General features: G+C 44.0%; 1 protein-coding gene across 22 annotated transcripts in view; it reads left to right on the forward strand.

The window, feature by feature from the left end:
• Positions 1–24,836, forward strand: part of ADGRL3 (adhesion G protein-coupled receptor L3) — a 530,989-nt gene that overhangs the window by 400,685 nt on the left and 105,468 nt on the right. For all 22 annotated transcript variants that reach the window (XM_052773946.1, XM_052773768.1, XM_052773863.1 and 19 more), the window contains 2 exons: positions 19,995–20,300; positions 22,515–22,618. In XM_052773946.1, the coding sequence (XP_052629906.1) occupies positions 19,995–20,300; positions 22,515–22,618 (410 nt within the window). The remainder of the gene's footprint in view (positions 1–19,994; positions 20,301–22,514; positions 22,619–24,836) is intronic.

Consider the following 24,836-nt stretch of genomic DNA (forward strand, 5'->3'; position numbering starts at 1 on the left):
GAAACCAGGATATATGGTACAAGTCCTTTTCAAAGAAATGCTTAGTTGTGTTTAAAAAGAAATATAACACACTTCATGATTTAGTATCTGTCATGTTTTAATGCATGCAAGTATCTTAACAGGGGTTGTGACAGGAGCTTGTATGGAAAAAAATAGATCTCACCTTAAGCCTCTTTCAATTGAAACAGTGTTTGGTGGTGTTTCTGTGAAAGATTAAGTCTGATTCACCCCTTGTTAGGACTGAGCTGATGGCACAGAGAAAAAGCAGGACCTGCCTTGTGCTATTGCAGCATTTGATCCCTTATGTATGATTTCATTTGTTCTCTAGTATATAGCAAGATGCATTTCATATGCTCTTGTCCTCTAATGTGACCTGGGGTCGGCAGATCTCTGTGGCTAGGTAGACGCTGCTTGGGAGATATGCTGGATCCGTGTTAATCATTCCTCATCTTTTGGTGCTGATCTGGCCTTTTTTCATCTCCCAGGGAGGATGTGAGTGAATGAGAGTTTAAAAGTTTGGGTGTGTGGCTGGGAAATGAGTTCAGCCCATGCTAGGCTCTTAAGTGTTGGCTTAAATAACCTTAAGCCTAGGCTTAAAAACTATACTGAATTGGGGACTATATGCTGCCATGCTCTGCACTACCAGGTTAACAAGTTTAGTATGTGGTAGTCTGTTTCCTTAAGTTATGTCTTGTATTATTACTAATAATTAATACAGTTTTTATAGAAAAAAGGCAAAAAAAAATGCTTCAAAAAGTATCAGTCTTTTCCAGTTCAAGGTGCAAAACCCATCAGTGCTGCAGTTCACATAGTATTTTCTGAAGATTTATAGAGTATATTGTGCAAAGCAATTCAGAAATAGATAGAAATTCTATTGCCTGCCATGAAACTTGTTCAAAAGCTGATAAGAAAGGAGATTTTTTTTTCGAGCACCAAAGGCAATCGATCTGGAACTTGAACAGTGACGTGGGAGGCAGAAGGTACACATAGGCTGGCATGGGGCTCTCTGCCAGTGAGTGGGGAGAAATAGGGCAGCAGAGGCTTCCTTCAGGTTTTTCAGAGCAAATCAGAAGCAGATGTTCCTTAGCCCTGAGACACTGCTTTAACCATGAGTGCTAATCTAACCTGACCGTAATAAAGGCTGGCCCTGCTTCTAACTCTGTCTGGCAAATGCAAAGAGACGTGTACAGAGGTAGCAAACCATGGGAGGGATTTCAGCCATCTTGAGCTATTTAAAGGGTGGTGGGCTAAACCATCCATTGGGTTCCCTCTGCCGTTGAGGGAGAGGGGCACCTCCAGATTGAGATTCGGAAGAGCACATGCCAAAATTGAGCATTCCTGTAGATGCGTGAAGAGCATGTTTGTGCTTTACTGGAAATTATAGGTATTTGAAGTGTGATGTAAATATAGCAGTCAGTGCTTGGCAAGGTGCACTCAGGATTTCCCAATTATCTTGAGTGAAATGGGGGCCTTATTCTTTTAGGGTTTTCTTAGATCTGGCCTCACATGTGCAACTTCATTAGATTGGACTCCCAAGCCTGTACTGAGCCTGTGCTATGGGAAGATGAAACTCGGAAGGAAAGTAAAACTGAGACCCCTAAATAACCTGATACTCAAAAGGCTTTTTTAAAGCAGTGGAAGATACTGCTTTCCTAGTACTTTTAAAAATCAGGTCATTTGTTCAGAGACTAACATTGGGATCCTGTTTATGAAAGTCTTGACCTAAATGTCTTACCCACCGTCTTTGCATTCTTTTTTTCCCATGGGAAAAACAATGAAGTGCAAAAATTAAGGGAAAGGGAAGTCTGCAAATCCTGCTTGACCCACTCATAAGGGCACAGGCTGCACAGGACTCAATCCCTACTGCTGGGCACAGCCCATTCCTCTTGCATCACCCCCTGCCATTTTGCTCTCAGTGGGACAATGGTTTTATGAATATTCAGTGCCCAAACAGTTTTCTTTATTTGGTTAGGGCTATAACGTTTCAAAGGGACTAATTTCAAACAACAAAAGAGCCTAAACTTGTGCCTGCTTCACAAGCTCCTTCACTGACCCATGCAGCAGGATCTCCCCGAGGAGCACGCACTTGACTCTTTCCCTCTCTTGGCACATCTCTGTCACAACTTGTTGACCTCCTCAGGACAGCGTTTGGGTAGCTGCCCCACTTTTCAAAGGCTGAAATATTTTTCTAGCTCTCTGTAGCTCTTTCCATCCTTGGCCTACCAGCCTCGGAATAAAATGGGCCTTTCTTTACCCGAGAGCTCTTGGAGGATGCTGTGATATGTTGGGTGTGCGATGGCATCGTCTTCCCCAACACCTCATGCTACCTCCAGCATCATGGGCCTGGAATAAATATCCAGCTGCTCTTCCTGCAACCTAAAGCTTCTTCACAGGAATGTGGTAAGACAAATCCTTATCTGTGTCTCCCACTGACTGCCCAAATGATGGGCCATGTTCACAAAATCATTATCTATTATCATTCATGCCGTTGCCATGTGCCAGCTGCCTGTCTGCCACAGCTCACCTAACCTTGGCCACCAAGGATAGTGTGGACTGAATACATATTTCACAGAGAAAACTGAGGATGCCCTGCAACAAGGAAGGTTTAAACAGGGCTATGTGGCTTTGTGGCAGGGTGGCAGGGAGAGACAGGTGGCATGGGAAATATTGCTGACACAGCTGTTACATTGTCAGCAATCAATTGGAAAGTTTTGTTCGAGGAAATGTATTCCAGCCTATGAAGGATGCCCTCGGCTTCAAGTTGGGTTATTAGAGGACTGAGTGTCTCATAATTTACTTTTTTTTCTAGTATGCTCAGTTATTGTTGGCATAACCAGGTCTTTGCCTACAGTTCTGATAGAGCACACCTAACTTAAAGAAGCTCAAATCACAAACATTTTTATGGGTATCAATTTTGGTTTCACTTGTCTTTTTAAAAAAATAACTTTTAAAGAATACCAATTATATTGAGAGAAGTGTTTTGAGTGCAAATCTTCTATCACGTCCTTTTTAATGTGCTATTTGATCAGATGCAGTTAACTCTAATTGTAATTTGTTTTGTGGAGGAAGAAGTATATATACAAATATATACACACAAACACAGCTAGTTCATCTACCGGTTCTGGGAGTGGGGAAATGAATGTTGTTTCCACCCTGCAATCAGACTTTAGCACTAACCCACTGGTTATGGCTCTCAAAAGGTGGAGAAAGTGGTAATTCAGTAAATATTACTACTGGGATGTAGCACGTCAGCCAGAAAGAAGGTTTTTTCTCCCCTCCCTATACCCTGCTGCATTGGGTTCTACAGAAGGAAAGATGTTGATAAATGTTAGAAAATGCCTGGGATGTTACGAGCTTAATTTGCGCTCAGTGCTCAGGTGGGCTTTCTTTGGTCCACTAGACCCCTACCTGGAATATGAAAAGGTTTGTCAGGAGAATTTGAGACGTGTGCAGGGGATCCGCAGCCCTGGGCAGAAGGGCCTTATAGGTGCCCCTCCTGCACAGATGCACCTAAGAAAGAAAAGCAATTTATAAAATGCTGTGGCTCTAACAAAGCAGCTGAGACTCAGTGTTCCCGGGAGGTCTGCAAGCAGACGAGGGGCAAGACCTGGCTCGAACAGATAATACCACACTGCAGCTAATCCAGGGCTTTGTTGGGATGCCCCAGTTTCCAGGGCTGCCCTGAGGCTGTGGCAGCACTGGGGAATGAGTTGGTGGGTGAGTGACAGTGGCGGTGAGCTCCTGCCGCAGTGTAGCCATGGAGCCACTGCAGGTCTGCTCCATTGCTGTCGTGTTCTCTGGGCATGGTCACTGCAGGGTTGGCAGGGAGTGACCTCCTGCTCCTCTCAGGTCTAATTTTTCCTCTCTCCAATAGGATAACCCTAAGTGGTAACATCCTGTATCTCCAAGGTACCCTTCATACCAAGGTAATCCTTAAAATAAATTATAAATGAAAGCTGAAGGCACCACCCCACACTGTAAGTTGTGGCCACTGGACTTTGTGAGGGATGGAGGGGGGAGGAGTCAGATGTCAAGTCAAGGAGGTATCCAAAATTGTTGGCATTGGGAGTATCCTTGGTTTTGGAGTTAAGTCAGAGGACTGAGAGGTGGGCTTGAAGCTGAGGAAAACTCCGGGTTGGGATGTGTTTGCCAGTAGAGGCTTTTCTAGGAAAGGAAAGCAAATGGAAAACAATGGAGAAATAAAACTGGAAGGAGCAGCTCATTACACAAGGGACAGATGTAGAAGTGGTTTGTAGGCAATCACAGGTGAGACAGGCAGGGGTAAGTTTTGGAACTGACCCGGGATGAAGAAAAGAGCTAAAAATAGTGTTTTAAGATCCCCTTTAGTGGAGGTGAGCCAGCACCGTGCCCAGAGAGCTGTAATGCAGGTTCCACATGAATGAGATTTTATTCAACATGCAGGGAAAGAAATCTGGATAAAACGGAGATTGTGGGATTTCTGAATGTTAGGCTGAAATTTCAGCAGGGATCCTATCACCTGCGAGGGCTCAGCCTCATCGGCACAATGTTTCTGTTGGCTGATGAAGGCAATCTAACACCGCATTTCCCACTTGGAGGATCCCTGCAGAGAAATTATCTCTGATGGAAAAATGTTCAGTGACACTGGCTTAGCTTGTACTGCTTTCATCCAGCCAGGCTGGGCTTTAAGATTTAGATACTATCGAAAAGGAAAAAGCAACCGAGAAAGGCCCAACTTAATATTAATTGTAGGAGGAAGGAATTGTTAAGCCTGGTTGGTCCTTGTGCTTGGCTTCGTTCTCATTTTACACACTCTGCATCCTCTTTTCCTTGTTTCCCAGCTCTGTCCCATCTCATTCAACATGCTCGCAGGCTGGCCTGGGTCAGTTCTGCCATGATTTTGTTTTTCATTTAGACAAACACCACAGCATGGACTTGCCTCAGCCTGACAGAAGGGGGACACATAATTTTCTGTTATGTTGTTATGAGAGTCCTGCACGCTTCAGCTGTGTCGTGGTTTAACCCCAGCCAGCAACTAAACACCACGCAGCCGCTCACTCACTCCCCCCCACTCAGTGGGATGGGGGAGAAAATCGGGAAAAGAAGCAAAACCCGTGGGTTGAGATAAGAACGGTTTAATAGAACAGAAAAGAAGAAACTAATAATGATAATGATAACACTAATAAAATGACAACAGCAATAATGAAAGGATTGGAATGTACAAATGATGCGCAGTGCAATTGCTCACCACCCGCCGACCGACACCCAGCCAGTCCCTGAGCGGTGAATCCCTGCCCCCCCCCCCACTTCCCCGTTCCTAAACTGGATGGGACGTCACATGGTATGGAATACACCGTTGGCCAGTTTGGGTCAGGTGCCCTGGCTGTGTCCTGTGCCAACTTCTTGTGCCCCTCCAGCTTTCTCACTGGCTGGGCATGAGAAGCTGAAAAATCCTTAACATTAGTCTAAACACTACTTAGCAACAACTGAAAACATCAGTGTTATCAACATTCTTCACATACTGAACTCAAAACATAGCACTGTACCAGCTACTAGGAAGACAGTTAACTCTATCCCAGCTGAAACCAGGACAAGCTGGCAAACAGATTGTCAAACATCCTTGAACAATATTTGCTCAGAGTGCAACAGGGAAAAGAAATCTAATATCTGCTTTTAGATTCAGTTCCTTCTTTATGCATTTTATTTGGTTTTCTTTGCACACACTTAAAATTTCGTTTCTATTAGACCATAATCAGCCTAAGTTGCTTAGTGAGATTTGTTATCCAGTGAGTGCTTGCTCATGTTTAAAATTTGGCTGGATTGAGAGCTGATTTTTCTCCTTATCTCCACCCCTTTCCTTCAGTGGTCCTAAATGGCAGCGAATAGTAGCTCCTCTCGAGGACAAACATCCCCATCCCCACCCAAAATAGCAGCCACCGGTGGGCTGCAAGCCATGTGTGGTGAATAAGTGTCGGGTCAGTGTGCCCCGATAGGTACCAGTGTCTTGTAGGCTGCTCTTAGAGATAAGTCTCTTCAGTACAAGATGCACATTGCTATTACTGAAGACAAAATCCTAGCTAGGAAGCGTAATTCACGTTGCTGCCCCTGGAGCTGAAATGATGCATGTTGCTGAAATAAAGTTGCATCTCCCTTCTTTACAACCCGTTGCCTCACTGGAGTCTGTTTGACCAGGCATCTCGGTCTCTGTGAGATTTCTCTGTGCTCTGCTCCAAAGAAAAGCTGCAGACAGTGGTGGTTTAACTGAATCAGTGTCACTGTTTTAGCTCAAATATGAAGTTTAATAAGGGAAAATAACAGCTTAATTTGGAAAGGCATCTTGTAGGCCAGGGGGACTGACCTTGTACAAGTGACTGCTGCCAAGAGGATTAGGGAGTTGTATGTTGTACTCAGAAATGTACTGTGGACATGCCAAGCTTGGCACAGAAGATGGAAAGAGTGGTCCCTTCAGTCCAATACCTTGTCTGAGCTTCAGACTTTGCAGAAGGAGATTCCTCAGGGAGTAACCTGGATCGAGAGAAGGGCTCATTCTTTTGCATTAGCCAGTAATTTCCTCATACAATAACACAGGAGGATCAAAGCCTTCCCCATCCTCCTCTTGTTTTACTGTAATCCTTGGCACATCTCGGTACCTCCCAGGAGTGTGTTGTGGACTGTGATGAACAACGTCCTCTGCAGGAGGAGAAGGTGTTGTGGTTTAACCCCAGCCAACAACTAAGTACCACGCAGCCACTCACTCACTTCCCCCACCACCACCTAGTGGGATGTGAGAGAGAATTGGGAAAAAAAGTAAAGCTCGTGGGTTGATATAAGAACGGTTTAATAGAACAGAAAAGAAGAAACTAATAAGGGTAATGATAACACTAATAAAATGACAATAGTAATAATAAAAGGATTGAAATATACAAGTGATGCACAATGCAATTGCTCACCACGCGTTGACCGATGCCCAGTTAGTCCCTGAGCAGTGATCCCCCCACCCCCACTCCCCCCCAGTTTACATACTAGACATGACGTCACATGTTATGGAATACCCCATTGGCCAGTTTGGGTCAGCTGCCCTGGCTGTGTCCCCTCCCAACTTCTTGTGCCCCTCCAGCCTTCTTGCTGGCTGGGCATGAGAAGCTGAAAAATCCTTGACTTTAGCCAAAACATTAATTGGCAACAATTGAAAACATCAGTGTTATCAACATTCTTCTCATACCTAACTCAAAAACATAGCACTATACCAGCTACTAGGAAGACAGTTAACTCTATCCCAGCTGAAACCAGGACAGAAGGAAATAAGGACATCGGATTGTCTGGTTAGGGTGGAGTTTTCCCCTGCCTCTCCGCACTAGTCTGTTCTTGGCATCCATACTGTAGTTCTGGATTTTCTCGTCATCCATGGAAAGGCTTAAGCCTTTCCCAGCACCATCTAAACACCTCAAGGAAAGGTGAGCAAACAGTTGCGACGCTTGTGGTTTCTTTTGTGCCCCAGAGATTTCCGGTAAGAGACACTGTTTTTTTCAGTAGACAAAGTCAGAAGTTGCTTACTGTTGGCTGACACGATTTCCAGCTGAGGCCCGGGCATGGAAATGTTGATACAGTGAAGGCGATGGCATTGCAGGAACCTATAGGCTCCTGCTGTCGTCAGTGTTGTGAGGCATCTCCAAACAGCACCTCAGGTCTTGGGCAAATTGAACGGCTTTTGATGCTGCCTTTTCCTGTCCATAAACTGGCTGACTCAGATTCCTAAATCAATTCTCTCTCTTTTTCTCTCTCTTCAAGCAAAGTCACATTTTTTTCTGCCTTGGAACAATCTCCGCAGCAGCTGATCAGAGCGGGCAAGCTGCTTGCCACTGCAGCACGTACACTTGTAATGTCTATTTTGCTGAACAGCTCCAGGTTGGCATGCCAATGAACTCTGTCTCTCTGATCAATGGTCAGTCAGGCTCTAGCTGCTTAAAAAAAAAAAAGTCTGATGTTTATTTGAAGGTTTAAACATTTCTTGACTTGCTTAGTGCACACCACGAGGGTCTATCACAGGTGACCTTCTTCCTCCTTTCCCATCTCAAGTCTGACCACCATACTAGAAAGTCTGTTATTTCCTTCAATTCAAAATTAGTTCAGTGTTATGCTCTGTTTTTTCTAGTATTCCCAGCCTGACAGATTTCTTCTCATTATAAATTATTCTGTCTGCTTCAGCTGCATGCTTTTTCTCATTTACATTTAATATAATGGAAGAAGAGTTGCTTTTGATGACATAAGTGAGCTAGATTTTGGGTTAGCATTATTATAAAATGAGAGTTCTGGCTGGATAATGTAAAATATTAGGGATTTTGAGGTTTATAGTACCTGTAAAGCACTGCAATGACTAGAAAAACTAATATACTTCTTCCCTGCAAATTGATGAAACTTCTTGATGCATGCATGGAATGTGAAAGGCCCAAGGCTAATAACATTACAGGTCTCAACACATGTACTAAATGGTCTGCTGTAAAATATTTACAAAACAAAAACATTTGAACATATTTGACACTAAAGAGGAGGAAAATTAATAATTACTGTAGACTGGTAAGTTTAGTTTATGTTACCTGTGAGAGCTGTAAAATGAGGTTTAGGCTGTGTGCTAGAAGCATACAGCAGCTCTTTAGCCCTGTATTGTAGTAGTAGTTTTATCCTATACTTAAAAGTAATACCTATAAGTATATAAGGGTCTCTGCTGTATTTCAGAATTGGATACAAATTGCTTGACTACTTTTTTTTTTCTCCTGGTTTTCTGTTACGCTTTTGAATCTTGCAGTCATATGAAGATACATTCACATTTAGCTAGACAGCAGGTATATTTTTTAAGATATGTGCATTGGACCAGGTCAGACATTCTCTCATCTCTCCTCTCTCTCCTCTTTTTTCACATGTTGAATATATGTATCTATTCTTTTTTTCCTTATGAGAGACATGATTCTTTTGTTCAAGGTATCACATTTATGCTTTGCAGTGACATCAGGTACTTAATTTTATTGGGTGTATATGTTACACAAAAGCAAGGAGATTACACAGCTTAAAAATCTCTAAAGGATACAATTTACTTTTTTCATTTCTGTGCCATCCCATCTGCTTTTCTTTACTGGTTTCCAACTTCCTCAGATTCTGCTGATGCTCGTGGGGATCCACAACACCTTTGTTGGTAGCCAAAGTGGATCGGGTGCAGTTTAGGATTCCAGGCCAAGACTACGTTATGGAAATTCCCTATTCTGGCACGGCAGCACCTGGATGTTCCTCTGCGTTTGGTGCCTCTGGTTTGGACCAGTAATTCCCCTGGGCACGTAAACTTTAGCACCTGACTGCATGCAAAACCACATGCCAAACCTGGGGAGGCAGGCATACAGCTTCAATCTAAAATATATTGCTTTTCAGCACCACTATTCACTTTCTTGTAGGTTTTTTTATGTCCTTATATTCCTCCACTTCACAAAAAAACCCCCATGCTTACATTGCAATGTGCTGGTCTGAACTAGCCATTAACAAGAATAATCTGAAAGCTGACAGATGTAAAGCTAGAAATCAGTGTTGAAGGTTTTTCCACCTTGGGCTTCTGTATTGTCATCTTGTCATCAACGCCTCAGGTAAGAGTTTGAAACTACATCTCGGCCAAAGCTGATTGCATGAGAGCTGGTAGCCCTTAATGGTGCAGAGCCAAACAAGTTAAGTTAAACCTCCTTTTCTGATTTTTGCATGCTGTTCCTTCCTGCCTTTCAGCTTTCTGCTGTGACTTTTCAACTGAGATGACTAGCCATGGTAATGCCTCCAGCCCTGGAGCCTTCAGGCTGGAGATCTTTGCCATCTCCTTGAGATGCTGAGGCATATGAGTGCATATTCAACATTGCTACCAGCACCCCAGTGTCCTCCCTCAACAAAAAATTAGCCTCTGGGACATGGGTGAGGGATGCTTGCATGCCAGGACATCAGCGTGGACTTGATAGTGTACCAAGTTGCCTGTGTCCATAAGTACTGAAGTCTAGTATGAAAACAGGAGATCCTTGAAAGTGTTACCCAGTTCATTTCAGCTTAAAATGCCCTGTATATTGCACAATTTGTTTATTTGTTATAAATCCGCTTCGCTGAAGCAAATGTGTTTTTCATAATATTAATGGCGCTCTCATTGTTAAAGCCATCCACAAAACATCAGATATCTATAAAACAAATTTAGACACTAGTGCTGTAGTTAAGCATTGTTTAGGCAGATCCCTGAGCCAACATGAATACAGCTATTAGAATTGAGCTTTAGAAAATATTGATGTTTCTACATAAGTAGTAAAGAGTTTTGAAAGGGACCTAAACAGTGTTTTATGGTTTGTCAGGGAAACTGCTTTATTTCTGAAAGTAGCTGAATATTGATATTCTTACAATGGAGTTTTGTCAGCTTCTTAGGATTGGCTTTTGTGAAAGATTTTTTTTCTGTTTAGCACAGGCTTGTTCCCTCCCTCCCTTCCATCTGTCACTCCAGGTGCAGAGAGCAAACCGCTGGCAAGTTTGGGGAGAGGGTTGAGCTAATCTGAGCTCCAAAACAAGATTTGGCCGAGAGGTCGAGGCCGTGTCTGTCCTCTGATTTACAGGAGTGGTCTTGATAGCACATCCACACTGAGGTGCACCAGCGCATGCTCACAGGATGAGAAAAGACAGCCTTTCTCAGCATTTCCCTGTTTCTGCTGGTTTCAATGGTCAGCTCTCTCCATAGTTCAGGCTGGTTTTCTGGTAGGAGCAAGAATAAATAGAATAAATAATATCATAGAAGCCAATGCAGTCAGAGACTGAGTAAAGCAAGTGCCCTGTAGAGAGAAATCACTTTGGCAGCTTTGGAGAAGGATTTGGTTTTTTGAATGAGGTTTGAAATAACCAGTGGGTTGTAGCAAGAGGAGAAAATAGACGGGTTTGGTGAAAGACAAAAGGTGAGCTTTTGCTGGCAGGTTTATCATTCTTCTTGCTCTAGAGGATGCTAAAAGTACAGTATGGATATAACATCTACTGGACAGACAGCAGGCCCTGCTTTCAGGTCTCCGATTCATGTCTGGGCATGCAGTATGACCTGCATGCTAATGAAGTCAATCCTAACACGGGTTAGAGAAAGACAGGTATAAGCAACCCTAACTCCACCTTTGATATTTTGTGTTTTATTCCCTTTCCTCTCTTTGATTTCAGCTGACCAGCCCACCCACAGAGTGTTTGCACTTAAAACACTGGGCATTGGGGCTGATTTGGAAGCCCAGCAATGGTACACAAAACTGGGAGGGACCCCAAATCCTGAGCCTCAGAGCAGCTGGGATCAAGGGATGGTGCACATGGTGTAAGGGGAGATGCATAGAAAATGGAAAAAACATCCTTTGTGATTTTAAGCTGCCAAACTAGACAGGAGGAAGCAGGGCCAGGCGGCTTTCCACCCACCTCTTCCCCCACACCTTTTGCCCACGCACATGCTGCGGCACCAGGGAGCTGTTTTCTTGTAGTTCCAGTTGGTTGTCTCCTTGGGTTCTGTTGTACTATGCCCTCTTCCCCAAGATAACAGCGCAACACAATCGGGTTTTAAATATTAATACAGAGATCACAGGAGTGTAGCTTGGAAGCACCGAATCACTGAGAATTGAAAAATCTAACCTGCCCTTTTGAAAGCTGTCCAATTTCTTTTTTATTTTACAGCATTTGAACCATTTCACAAATTGGAAAGCAACTATCCAGCCATTTCACAGGCAGATTATGATATGTTTAAAAGAGTTCAAGGCATTTATCTGAATGCAATTGGCCATCTTGCTGACTAACATCTAGATTGGAGATATAACACATGCAGATGAAGAGAGACTATTTGAAGATGATAGTTTTCTCTTATTAAAGTTGTGTTTGTAGCTTGCAACTGAAGGAATGTTTCAGATAGTGGTATAAGCTGACTGCCTTTGGCCCTCGGAAGGACTTGTTGTGTTGATTGGATAGATCAGAAAATGCTAGGGCGTGAATAGTCATTTTATGACTCCTGCACTCGCTTCTATTCATCGCAAATGCAGAGGTGGAGAACTGCTGGAGAAGGACTGGCTCCATCTGGCACTGCCTCTGCAGAGCACATGCAAGTTGTTCAATTAAAGATGCAGAAGCACACGCAAAAGGCAAGAAACACACATTAGATGAAACTACATCCATTGCCAAGCGGACGGGAAAGATTGTTTTTCCCTCTTAGCAGCTATACATGTGCTTGTTCTGCATACAAACTAAAAGGTATGTTTCAGCTTGCATGGATAAAACATATATGTCATTTAATTAAAAGGTAAAAAAAAAAAAACCCAAACCTGGCAATCTCAGCCTCCAGTAAATCTCTTGAAGCTGTAAGTGTAGTGCTGACATGTCTGCACTCTAAAATGGTCTGAATGAAAAACTGACAGCACCTGTTATTGAAATCAAAAGTGATTTCTCTAACAATGGGATACTGGGGAATTCCTACCGGGTGTCTCTTTAATAGAGTTTGAAGGATTCAGGTTGGAAGATAGTGTATAAGATCTGCACCACTGGCTCTGATGGATGTGAATCACGCCAGGGGACAGAGGTTGTTTAGGAGGTTAGAAGTTCACTCCATACATTCAGGAATAATGCAGCTAGTGTGCCCTTAAAATGAGGTTGTATGGGTTCCCCCCCCCCCCATGTGAAATAACATGTAGATTGAAAAAAAATAGTAGTCAGATTTTATATGTTCAAATCCAGAAATTCAAAGTAACTGCAACCACATCTAACAGTATTTTTGAGAACTAGAGCGATTTGAAGCTAGATTGCCTAAAAATAGCTCTTGAACTGAACTCTCAAACCTATTAGATTAGTCCATTTATAATAAATCCTGATCTACTGTCTATTAGATCAGCTCTTCTGTAATCTTTTCCTGTTTACCAGGCCTCCTATAGACATAGTTAATCTGCATTTCTAAAAGCATTACAGCATGATGTTGAAAAAAAAGGCTCAATTTTTATGTCTTGTGCACAATGGTCCAGTTAAATTTCTGCCTAAACATTCAGAATCAGTTGCAAAGTCTGGAAAGAGCAATATGGCATTAATACCCTTGTTGGATGGGCACCAAAGGGTACAAGAGGTTCACAAAGGTGGATTTGGCAAAGGTCCTGGGTGGGAAAACAGAGCTAAGACTTTAGGATCTGTCTTCTGATAGAAGAGGACCATTGTGAAGACAACATCTGATGCTCATGTGCTGTACCACTTAATTTCCTGTTATTGCTAGATAAGCCAATGTGCTGTAACCCCGTGCCAATGACAGTTAAAACATTGTCTGATGTCTCTGAAGTTACACATTTTAAGTGGGATCCAGTAATTTCTTGGAGAAGAATGGGTCAGAGAGGAAAAGAAGAAAGGAAAAAAGTAGCTTCTTTTATGCAAATGACAACTAAATTGGGGACCTGACACTAAGAGCTGCGGGGAGCCAGAAAAAGTGTTAAGCACTCACACACACAAAAAAAGTCTCACAAAAGCATAAAAGTTGATATTTCACCAAAAAACAGCCAAGCTGCTGTTTGGGTTCTTATTTTTGCAGGCAAAACCTGGAAGTTTGCAATAATAGCTGGAATGGTTTTGACAAAACGACCTTTCTGTAGCAATCCAGCATGTGTAATGAACAGGATCATTGTCAAAAATGTAAAGTTTTGATTCAAAAGGTCTTTGGTGGACTTATTTTTTGCCTGTTGGAAATTAGCCCCATGTGGTGGCTGCTTTGAATGTATTGTCTTGCTGAGAGTTGCGGTGCAGTGAGGAAGGAAGAGTTGGGGCAGATTGACTGGACTGGAGCCTGTTGTGATGACTTTGCACACTTCAGCTCTCATTCTTCGTTGTTTAATGTTAAATGCTCAAACTGAGAGTCGGAGGAAAAAACCCAGTGTGTTAAGTGATTCCAGCTTGAAGTGCATTGAAACAGCTGAGTTTGCACCATGTCTTGGACCACAGCTGTAGGTTTCCCCTAGTACAGGGAACTCAACATCTGGCCCATATCCATCACAGCATCTGCCCAGGCCCAGCAGAGTAGTCACATGTGGGCAGAGTAGCCTCGGGCAGAAAAACTGATCCCCTACTGAAAAAGGTAGACAAAAAAATTGAGAAAGGGTTTTTCCACTTGGCAGCAGTCCACAAGGAAATGGATCCTTCTTCTCTCAGATACAGCATCCTCATCCTCTGCTATTTGAGACATTAGGTAAGAGGAAGGAAAAAGAAGAGCTATGTATCTATGTATCATACTTCATATCAATTTTTCGGGGTGCAGGACTACATGCAGTTGTGTTCTTGAGGACAACGTGCTGTGCTGAACACTGGGGCCATCGCATATCTAATCTTTTCTTCCCACCAATGGTTTTTGCAATTCTTATGTCAGTCTCAGTCAATAAAGCTCCAACAACAAAAAACACAACCCCAACCCCTCCAAAAGCAGCGTGTGAACTTTTATGTTCAAACACGATTCTGGCTCAGCTTCCCCAAATAATGGCATGTGTGAGCACAGGGGAGGGCTGTTCAGATGTTTGATGTGAGGCCTGCTTGGCCTTCGCCTGCAGTAAAAATAAATTGTAGTTACTCTCAAACACGTGGAAGGAGCTGTAGATAATTTAGGGGCTAATCTCACCTTGTTGACTCTCTGGCTTGCAGCTCCTGGGTGGCACCAGCATGTGGCTTTTGGCCTTGCAGCAGGCATCCAACACGAGATGGTGTTACAGGGTGACATCTTTTGTGGTGTGGACTCAGTATAATGTTGCAATCTACTGCTGTATTAATGACTGGGTTGATGGATACCTGCTTATGCACCTCTTAGGGATGGTACCAGGTGTGCAAGGCTCAACCTAGTTGCTCCTTGACTTCAGTCATCCTTTTCTGTCACCTTACAGGGAGTTCGGTAAAAAGCCACCCAAAAAAAAAAAGGCAAAAGAAAATGGGAATATATTTATTTTCAAATAATATTTTTTTTCTAGGGAGTTTCAGAAAATGTTCTGAAATGAGTTTGAAAATGCCTGCAGAAAACTAATTCCCATCAGATGCATTAATGTGACAGGGAAGAGAAAAACAGCTGTGATATAATCCTCCAACTGTATTAGATTTGGGGGTTTTTGTGCTGCTTCTTTCAAGATGTGCCTAAACCTTCGTATTTGCTATGTAAATACAACTTGCACCATCTTTCAGTAGAAGAAGAAATAATAAAAGGGGATGCTGTAAGCAAAGGATGTGGTTGCCAAATATGAAGATGGCAAAACTAGCAGACAGGGAGGGACCTTAAGGTTTTGTGTTTTTTGCAGCCTTTCAGAAACCAGCAATGGTCCATTTGTCTTAGCATGGCAGCGACATGCGTAAATAATTGTGATCACAGCCCAGAGGTGCTCGAGAGGGCATTTGGGTTGCTGTATCCTCCTGAAGATGTTGAACCCCTCAGATGAGTTGTACCTCAGTTGCTCAAGCATTGCACCAGCTGCAGCGCAGGGAGCAAGGCCCAAGCTCTTGGCTGCCGGTGCCCCAGCATGTCTGCTTGAGCATTGGGCTCGGGAACGCAAAACTCGCCAGAGAGTGAAGTCATCATGGCTTGCTTGGACCTTGTGCACGACACTTGGAGTTCCAATTACATGAGCGAACACTGGCATGTAGCACATAGCCATCAGGCTAAACCTTTGGATTGCAGCCCCCAGGGGAGAGCTTGACGGATGTCTTCCGTCATCTGTTGCCTAGCAAAAGCCAGTGAACCTCACTCAGGAAAGCTTGTCTGCAATTTCTGCTCGAGGGGCACCCAGTTATCTTCATTCATGGGCCGGAAAATTCATGACATCTCTTAAAAATTATTTTCAGTTATTGAGTACACCAGGTCATAGGCTCAATACTTAGGTGCCAGAAGAAGAAAATGAGAGAAAAGGTAGCTTAGTCATTGATCGCAAATAGCCTTGCTTGCAATCAAAGCTGCTTTTGTGATAGGAAAACACTAGTCAAGAGTCATCTGGAAAAGCAGCCTCCCATGTCTGGGAGCACCAGGAAGAGGTGAGCAGAGCAGAAGGTAAGATGACATGTGTGCTGGATTTCCCTGGTGGCAGATGCAAAGCACTGGTCTTAGGCCAGTCGTGTGCTTGTCATGTTAGGCCAGGAAAGGGGAAAAGATGGAAATGGGGCGGGGGGGGGGGGGGGGGAAGGTGCGCAGAAAGACAGATCCTTATTTATTTAAGATTTTTCCCTATGAGCAAATCCCTCCCCTGATTTTCCTTCCACCAAGCAAAATTCCTCCTCCAGAGACCTGAGCTCTGTGTAAAGGTCGGGAAATAAAAGGAAGAAGGGAAACAACTAACAATTTCTTTTTCTTGCTAGTCAATATGCTGGGAGTAGAGAGAGGCTCCTCTGGGAGTTGCAGTTACTCCCCTGTGGATGCTGGAAATGTTTTGGGGTTTTTTAATAGCTGCAGCTCTAGTCTGAATGATGGCAAAACTTAGTCTTTTGCTATTAGTGCTAGCTCTCTAGATAGAGCAGGGAAGAAAGTAGTGAAGTATCACTTTGGGGTGTTTTGGGGGAAGAGCTGTTTCCACAGCCACAGTTTGCTTTCTTGGAAGCACTGTGAAAATACCTATCCCAGCACTGTGCTTCGTGGAATCAAAGTCTGCAGAGTCTTGGATTTGAAGCCTAGGAGTAAAAACTGAGTCTTGCCCAAAAGCTGTCTTTAAACTCTTGATATGGCAATGCATGGTAAAAACAAGCAGTAAGAGTAAAATAATCAAGTTTATACGTTTCTAGTTGTAATAATGTTGATGATTTTTAAAGGTTAGTGCTTGTCTATGAGCAAAGATTGTATTACGAAGTATTATCTGAAGAATCCTTCCGTTAAAGAGATGCTGCAATGCTGCTTTTCCCCCAGTTAAAAATTCACAGTTTATTGCCAGCCTGAGTTAATCTGGAGGTTTGATCTCTGTTCTGTGCTGTAAGATTTAGGTAATTTTGCACAGGTTGCAGTCTCTTTGTGGTTTTGCTTGGATTTGAGAATCATTTATATGTAAATGATCCTGATCTCTTGTTCTTTCCCTTCTTACCAATTAACTTTGTTTTAAAGCACACAGTTGTGTGAGCAAAATTGGCAAGCGGTGCTGCCTGGAACTGGTGAAACTGGGTGGTGTTAGCATGGTGATCATGTTTGCTGGAGCTCATTACCAAATTGACTTGTTGAATAATCAGACCTTTGAACTGAGTTCAGTGGTATACCATCCATCTCACTCCGTTGGGCCACTTCGAAGCAGCTCTTTTATGTCGTCTTATAATTTGTCCTATGTAAATGGTGGAGGTGTTTATTTTTAAAAGCAGCAAGAAAGTCCAGTTGAACAAGAAAAAAGTTGGAAGAACAAGCCCTCAAAGAGATTTTGACACTAGTGCCAAGAGGTTTATGAAAGATAAAACAACTCATTATTTTATGGCTAAAGGAAAATGCCATTAAATCCCTCATGCCTAGCTGCTACAGAAAACTTGCCAGAGCTATTCCAGAAACACCACGCCGTGAGATATTCAATGATTGTCAGTGAAAACTAGGCTCAAAAATGCAGCACCCCTGCTTGCAGATCAAGGGGAGCTCCTCGGTGCTCAGTATATGTTTCTATATGCTCACAAATGACTGTAAGAATGATTTTAAGGGGGTTGCTAGTTTTGGCTTTGAAACTGCATCCACTATATCTACTTGGTACCTCTGCACCTGTAGTGCACAGCATAGGTCATTTTGCAAATGGAAAATGACTTGTTACAGCGTGAGTAAATGGGAAAATTTCTGCAGGTTGTTATCTACCGGGCTAATCATTATTATGAAGAAATAAAACATGTACTCATGGCAAGACCTGCTGTAGTAAAAACAGATAACATTTGCCAAAGTTCCCTACAAATTTTAATCCTCCCTGTAACTTCGGTTGGAAATCATTGCTTGGTGATCTAGCACAGCTTTGAGCAGAAACTAGAAGAAATCTGTCAATGTCTGCAGGATTTTGCATTGTATTTTTTGGAGTTCATTCAGACTCAGGGCTCATAGTGGAAGGGAGGTAGCATAAGAAGGCTGGAAAATCTGATCAATGAGCTCGGGAGACCTTATTTCAGATCAATGTCGTGGTGCTCAGGTGGTTTAGTGCCTCTTTCACTATTGCTCACCTTTTTCGAGGTTGTGGGAGAAGATAATCACATTTTCCGAGTAGAGCTGGGATTTTTAAACTGAACATTTTCTTGAAAAATACCGTTCTCTCAGAAAATTATGTTTATGATGCTGCTGAGTTTTAAAGTTTGTGGAGAGGTTGTCTCAGGCTTGGAGTAAAATTACCTAAAACCAGAGCATGTGCTTTAACTGCCATGTTATTGATTACTCTGGGACAGGAGGATTGCTCACAGCACCATGGGCTTAAATTACTTAAATAACAAAACAAACCCTTTCAGAATGGAAAAATTCCTATTTTACACTGAAGGCAGGCTTCTCTATGCTTGAAGTAGGTTGACTTGAATGAACTCCAGTGACATCAATATCATTATACATTAATAACTAACACTGCACAAATAGTGAGCATGGTCTGCTTCACTGGACCCAGAAGAGAGGACAGTCTCTGCTCTCAGGAGCTTGCAGGCTGAGCCTGCTCACACAGCTGGATAGTTAAGAGGCTGCTTCTTGGGGCAACAGGGTAATTCTAGCATTTAATTTTAATTTCTGGCTAGGCTAGAGTTCACACATGGCTGTCTGTAATGTAGAAACTCCAATTTGTGTTGCTGGACATGGAGCAACTGTGACTCTGAAGGATTTTTGGGTGCTGGAAGAGGTGGGATGGTAGGGAGATGTTGGGGCATGGGAATTAAAGAGAGAATGGTATCAGACAAGGATCAGACAAGCCTATTCATATGGCCTTCTTACCTGCCTTTGCCAGACAGCCCCTGTGTTTTCCTTGGCAGGGATTGAGGGGGCAATTGTGAATATCTGGCATTTCACTGGAGTAAAAGTGTTATGTTGAGGAAGCAGGAGGGTGCTTATCTTTGGGAGAGGCAAAGGAGGTAGGAGAATCAGGCTTCTTCACAAGCTGTATATGTCACAGCACGGCAGGGGCAATGGATGAGCAATTGGAGGCAGCCTGCCTTGGTTTCCCCACCTGAGATTTCAGGTCAAGCCATAAAGAAATCCACGTGAAGTTCCAGTCTGTGCAAGCACCTTGGTCTAAATAGGAGGCAAAATAAGGTAATTATAGGGTGGGCGTCCCTCGATATTCACCACACGGAGTACTTAGCACAGCTATTGCAGGATGTGGCATGGGTTAACGCATTTCTAAAAGCAGGTTCCCCACCTCTTGCTGCTCAACTGCTCATCGCAGGTTTTAAATGAAATAGCCCGTTGAGCATTAAACTCTCGAGGATTCGGCTGGGCCGATATGCACCTCTGCATCTGCCACATGGCTTGCAGCTTGAGGGGCCAAGCGCTGCTGTTGGGACGAAGCAGCAAGGCATGAACCTGAGAGAAAATGAACAGCTTGGTCCAGACAACAGCCTTGTGTTCATCCCTCTGTGCACTGCTGTTTTGGGGATGGATTTGTGGTGTGGGTTTTGTTTTTTTTTTTTATCACACCATGGAAGATGTTTTTCTGTCCAAACCAGCTGGGTCTTCAGCAACACTAAAAAATTAAAAGCACTTCTGTGCTAGGTGTTCCCTAAAAGATGGAAAACAAGATTTTTACATTAAAATGCCAGGAAGAAAAATGGTGAGGGCATAAAATGCTGCTTTATTTTCATCAGATGCTAGTGCTTTTGGAAAATCGGTTGTGCTCCAGCAGTCATTACCCCCCTGTGTGCTTCTCTCGCTGTGTGCTCCAGCTTCTCTCTGAAAGGTGACTGTGCAGCAAGTCTTGCATTAGCTGTAGCTCCAACTACACCCCGCAGGCCACTGCAGTCGGCAGAGGGGACATCCTCGGGACCTAGGCTTGAATCCCTTTTTTCCTTCCTCTCTTTAATCAGCTCTGCCTTTGTTTCAGGAGTATCAACATCGGGGGCTCTGGGCCCAGGGAGCACCACCGCCAGCACCACGCCACGGGTGGCCACCAGCAGCACCAGCCGCCCCACCACCACCTCGGCCTCGGGCAGGAGGAACAGGAGCACCAGCACACCGTCTCCCATGGCTGATGTCCCCGATGAAATGACCACGCACCTCCCACCTGCCTCTTCCCAGCTGCCGCCGTCCAATGCAGAGAGCTGTGACCCCATGGAAGCCCGTGATATTATGTGGTCTCGGACTCGGCAGGGCCAGGTGGCGAAGCAGCCATGTCCCATGGGCTCGATAGGTGAGTCGAGGGGTGGGAGGACATGGCGAGCCGTCTCCATTTGCCTATGGGACATTGTGAGTGTGCAACCAGGTTGCCCACAGACCCCTGTGGCACACGTGCTTCCATCAGCGGAGCATGCTCATGCCTTCTGTCAGGTCTGTGTTGCCTTGGTGAGGCATGGCCAGCAGCTGGCTGGGGCCAAAGCCTCAGTATGCAGAGCACGTTATGCAGGATCTTTGGCATCCCGAGCTCTGGCCAAAGGAGAGTATAAGCTAATGACCTTGTGGGGTTGAGCTTGATGTGCTATAAGAGCCTCTGCCTCCAGAAGTTATGTACAATGTGCCTGTTATACCTGTTTTTGCCTGTATTTGTAGCCCCTGGGCTCATTGATGGGTGTGTTGATGGCTGATGTTTTGCTTGTTTGCGGGGGGAGGGGGGTGCAGAAATCAACAAAACTTACATTTTGAAGCTCTGTGCTGCACTGTTTGCATTTCAAAGGCCACGGCCAGCATTTCAGTGCACAGGTATTCTCTGATTGCACTCCTGAACCAGCATGAGTGATTTTTTCGAACTGCAGCCAGCATCCAGTGTGATCAGCAGGGAAAGCAGGGGGGAAGACAAAGCCAAATATTTTGAAATTGTTTATTGCTTATTGGATTTTGCACCTTTTCTTCTACTCTTCCCCCCAATTGTTTTCTTCCAAAAGGTTGCTTTTGGAAATTTTCTGTCCAAATTAAAACACGGTCAAATGAAGAATGGGGTTTGGCATATGGTTCAGTTTGCTGTATTTTAACAAATGTAGTTTTCTGAAAGTATTAATTTTTCAAGCTAGTCTTCATGTCCAGCCCTGAGAACCTGCTTGCCAAGAAGAAATCATAAGGTGGAGGAAATTGCCTGAAAATGAGGGCTGGAGGGATCTGGCTTGCAGAGGAGACTCTCTGTTAATTCTCTGCTCCATTGCCCTAGAGAGCCATTCACACCTGTGTTTACGAATACTGACTCTCTCTTGAATTTGGTGAGGTCAGACTGACAAAATACATGTTAAAGTGTGAGGGGCATGGAAAGATGTCAGTGGTGAGAATAGGTAAAGAACATTTTTGCTGTCTTTCCCAGCCCCACTTGGTAAAATTAATGCAAAAAGTATCATGTGGTTCCCAGAGAGGGGAAAGGATAGTCTGAACTGAAGCTGTGAAAAGGAAAGAAAAGATAAAAAAGGAAAATGAAGGCTGGATGCAGGGAGCCCGTTTCCAAGCACAAGAGCTAAGGACTAGATGAAAATAGCTAAGGGGAAAAAAAAAAAAACCCAAACCTTGATAGGGGGATATTGATAGGGGATGGCAATAATCCCTTCCCACCTCTAATTTCAGTGATTCATGCGACTTGTTAAAAGCTGTGGTATATTAGCAGTGGGCCTCTTCCAACTCCCTTTGAAGGCATGAGCAAACTCACTGGTTTTAATCTGCGCTACCATGAGACCTAGCCTGTAATTCACTCTGCTGAAAAGTTGGGCTCTTCAGGGCAGAGCACTTTATAGGATGCAAAGTCTTTAGTGTACTGGCTTTCTTGCTTTTTAAAGATCTTTAACTGCACCGTTTCAGATGCATTTCTCTTTGTCTGGAAGGGCCTGAGGCACTTTGCTGTCTTTCGCAGCAGGGATCTGGGCAGCCCTTGCCAAACAAAACTTTCCTCTAAAGTACCTCTCAACCATTGGGGGTGGACAGTAAAGCCCAGCATTACATCTCGGCCTTTGTAGCATTTAAACTTTTGTGTCTTTCCACCCAAATGTTTTAATGATGATTCAGAGCAGTAAAATCTTCCTAAAGCAGCAAGGAAGTCAAGGCACAGGGTCTGATCCTGGGGTGCCAGTGGTGGGGCAGAGCACTTGAGGTGCTGGCTCAGTGTTTGAGACGCAGCTTTGATTTCTTAGTCCCTGGCAGCTTTCCTGCCTAGCCTAAGGCAAAGCCCTCTGTCTGTAGTCTCCATTTGGCGAAATAGAGATAATATCCTTGCACTATCTCATGGGTCATTTATGTCTTAGGGCCCCTAAGCACTAAGACGATGGGAGACGAGGACACTGAGATGACTCGGAAGTGTCCTACCAAGGTCCTGGGCCCTAATAAACTCCCAGGCTTTGCATGAGGTATCTGTCATTGTGAAATGAAGCCTGTGACATGGGGTCCTGGGGGAAAAATGCAACCGATAACACTGAACACAGCGGCTTTCCTCTTCCAGGTGTTGCAACTTTCCGGTGTCTTGCGCCAGACGGGATCTGGGAGCCCCAAGGACCTGATCTCAGCAACTGCTCTTCTCCCTGGATCAACCACATCACTCAGAAGGTAAAACCCTTCCTGTGTGTTGACCACACCAAGTCCACGCACTGACTTTCATGAGCTCCCTGGTTGTTTTCACAACAGGGAACCCAAAGTGACCAACAGTCACACATAAAGCATGAGCCATGTGTAGTAGCCAGCAATTGCAAGGAGAAAGCAAGACTGTAAAAATCTGATGGAAATTAAGACAAAGAGGGTGAGGGAAAGGCAAAGGAGAGGGACTGGAGAGTGGAATTAAACTAGAGTGAATGACAGTTCTTGTTTGTGGCAAGGAAAGGTGGAAAAGGGAGGAGGAGGTGGGTGTACATATGGGAAATACCAACTTATTGCAAAAGGAAACTTTCCTTTTCACACATCCCAAAGGATTTTCTCATGCCGTGCAAGCACAGGATAAACCCTATAGCTGAGAAATCCTTACCAAAGAAAGGCAGGCTCAATATGAAATGTTTGCATTGTGCTTCTGACTTTCTGTTTTTAACTTCTGCCCAAATTGTAAAAGAACTGATGGAATAGAAAACAATACCACAGTAATGTGTATCTTTTGACTCTTAAGTCCCTTGATGAATGTTTTGTAGCACTTCATCATTTATCAGTGTTAAAAGTGCATTAACACGTGACAATAGAAGTTCAAGACAAGCAGAGCTTATTTGGTAGCAATATGTTGAACATTTTTGTTATTAATGCACAGTGGTGCTTTCAGCTGATTTCATTACAAACAGAGACCAGATGTGTGTTTACGCCACAGAGTCTGTGGGCTGAATCCTTATTATAGCAATTTGCAGGGATTTATTCACTCCTTTAGCCAGAGTGAGCGAGTCCCAGCATTGCAGGCTAGCTGTGCTGCTGCACGGTTAGCAACACTGCACTCCTGGATAGCCAGTGCTCAGTGGTGAATGGGATAGGGTGACCTTACAGACAACACTCTTTGGCTTTCTCCTCCCTGTCCCCCATCTTAACTGAGGGTCAACAACCTGTGAATCACTAGCACGTACACCTCTGATCATCCCTATCTCACTTCATCTGTATTTATACCCATCCCTCCCCAAAGACAAGGGAAGACATCAATTAACGTGGGGCTGCTGTGACACGGCACAGCCATAACAAAGCCTGTGGTCCTTCTGTCCCATGTGGGAGGGTGGGCAGCTCTCCTGCCATACACTCAGCTAGCTGATTAATAAAGACAGCCTTTGCTGGCATTAGCAGCTGTGCAGCTCTTGTTTTATGACCCACGTACTTATCCTGGAGGGGTTAATATTACTTACTCTAGCTATAATTCACCCAGGCAGCTGGGAGACCTCTTGCTGCTCAGTGAAGATGGCTAGGCCGTTAGCCATTAGCAGAGAAATAATAGCCTGCACTGATGAAATCTCCATCAAGGTTAGGCTTATTTTATATGAAACCCCAGCTATCATTTGCGTAACAAATGAGCCACATTTAATTTGTTACGTGCTTTCAAAGCAGGCTAAAATTGAAGAGCCAGGTTTTCAGAAATGCCCAGCAGGTTACAATTGGGACTGGATTTTTTTTTTTTTATTTTTATTATTTTTCCGGAGGAATTTAGTTATATCCAGCTTTGGGAGCCTTCCAGGAGTCGGTGGAAAGACTAGGGGGATCTGCCAAATGACTCTGGATCTAAACCTTTGATGCCTGAGTGGGAATCCAATGGGATCTTGGGATATGTGGCCCAACCTCTATGGAGAGCTGCTACAAAACATTAAGACTTTCCAGGAGTGACTTCTGAGGGGAAAGCCCTGCCAGGCTTGCCTAGGGCCTTGTGTTGGAGTTTGCATTCAGTAGGATCCTTACAGCAAACACAGTTTTAAATTATTTATAAAATAACTGATAGCCACTTGGTTTCCCTGCCCGGGCAAGAGGCTTGGAAATCATCACTACGCTTAGAAATGGAGACTGATTTATCCATAAATCAAGCACTGGTTTCTCACATCCCTGCCATGGGTGCTAGACTTCCCTGCCCCAAGCTTGCAGATAGAGGAAGCAGTAAGCCAGCCATGCCATGAGGACAGGGGCTGGTCGCACCCTGCAGCTCAGCTTTCCTGTGTCCCCAGCTCTCGGGTCCTTCTTGGCCACCCATCCCACAGCATCCACAGCTGCAGCGCAGCTTACAAAATGGGTAGAAACACTTCTTTGGCAGCCAGGGTTTATACCTGCTCAGCATGTCTTCGTTCCTAATCTGCTTTGTCTCCCAAAACTCCTCTCTTCTGTC

Source organism: Harpia harpyja, chromosome 2 (assembly GCF_026419915.1).
Source record: "Harpia harpyja isolate bHarHar1 chromosome 2, bHarHar1 primary haplotype, whole genome shotgun sequence".
NCBI lineage: Eukaryota > Metazoa > Chordata > Aves > Accipitriformes > Accipitridae > Harpia > Harpia harpyja.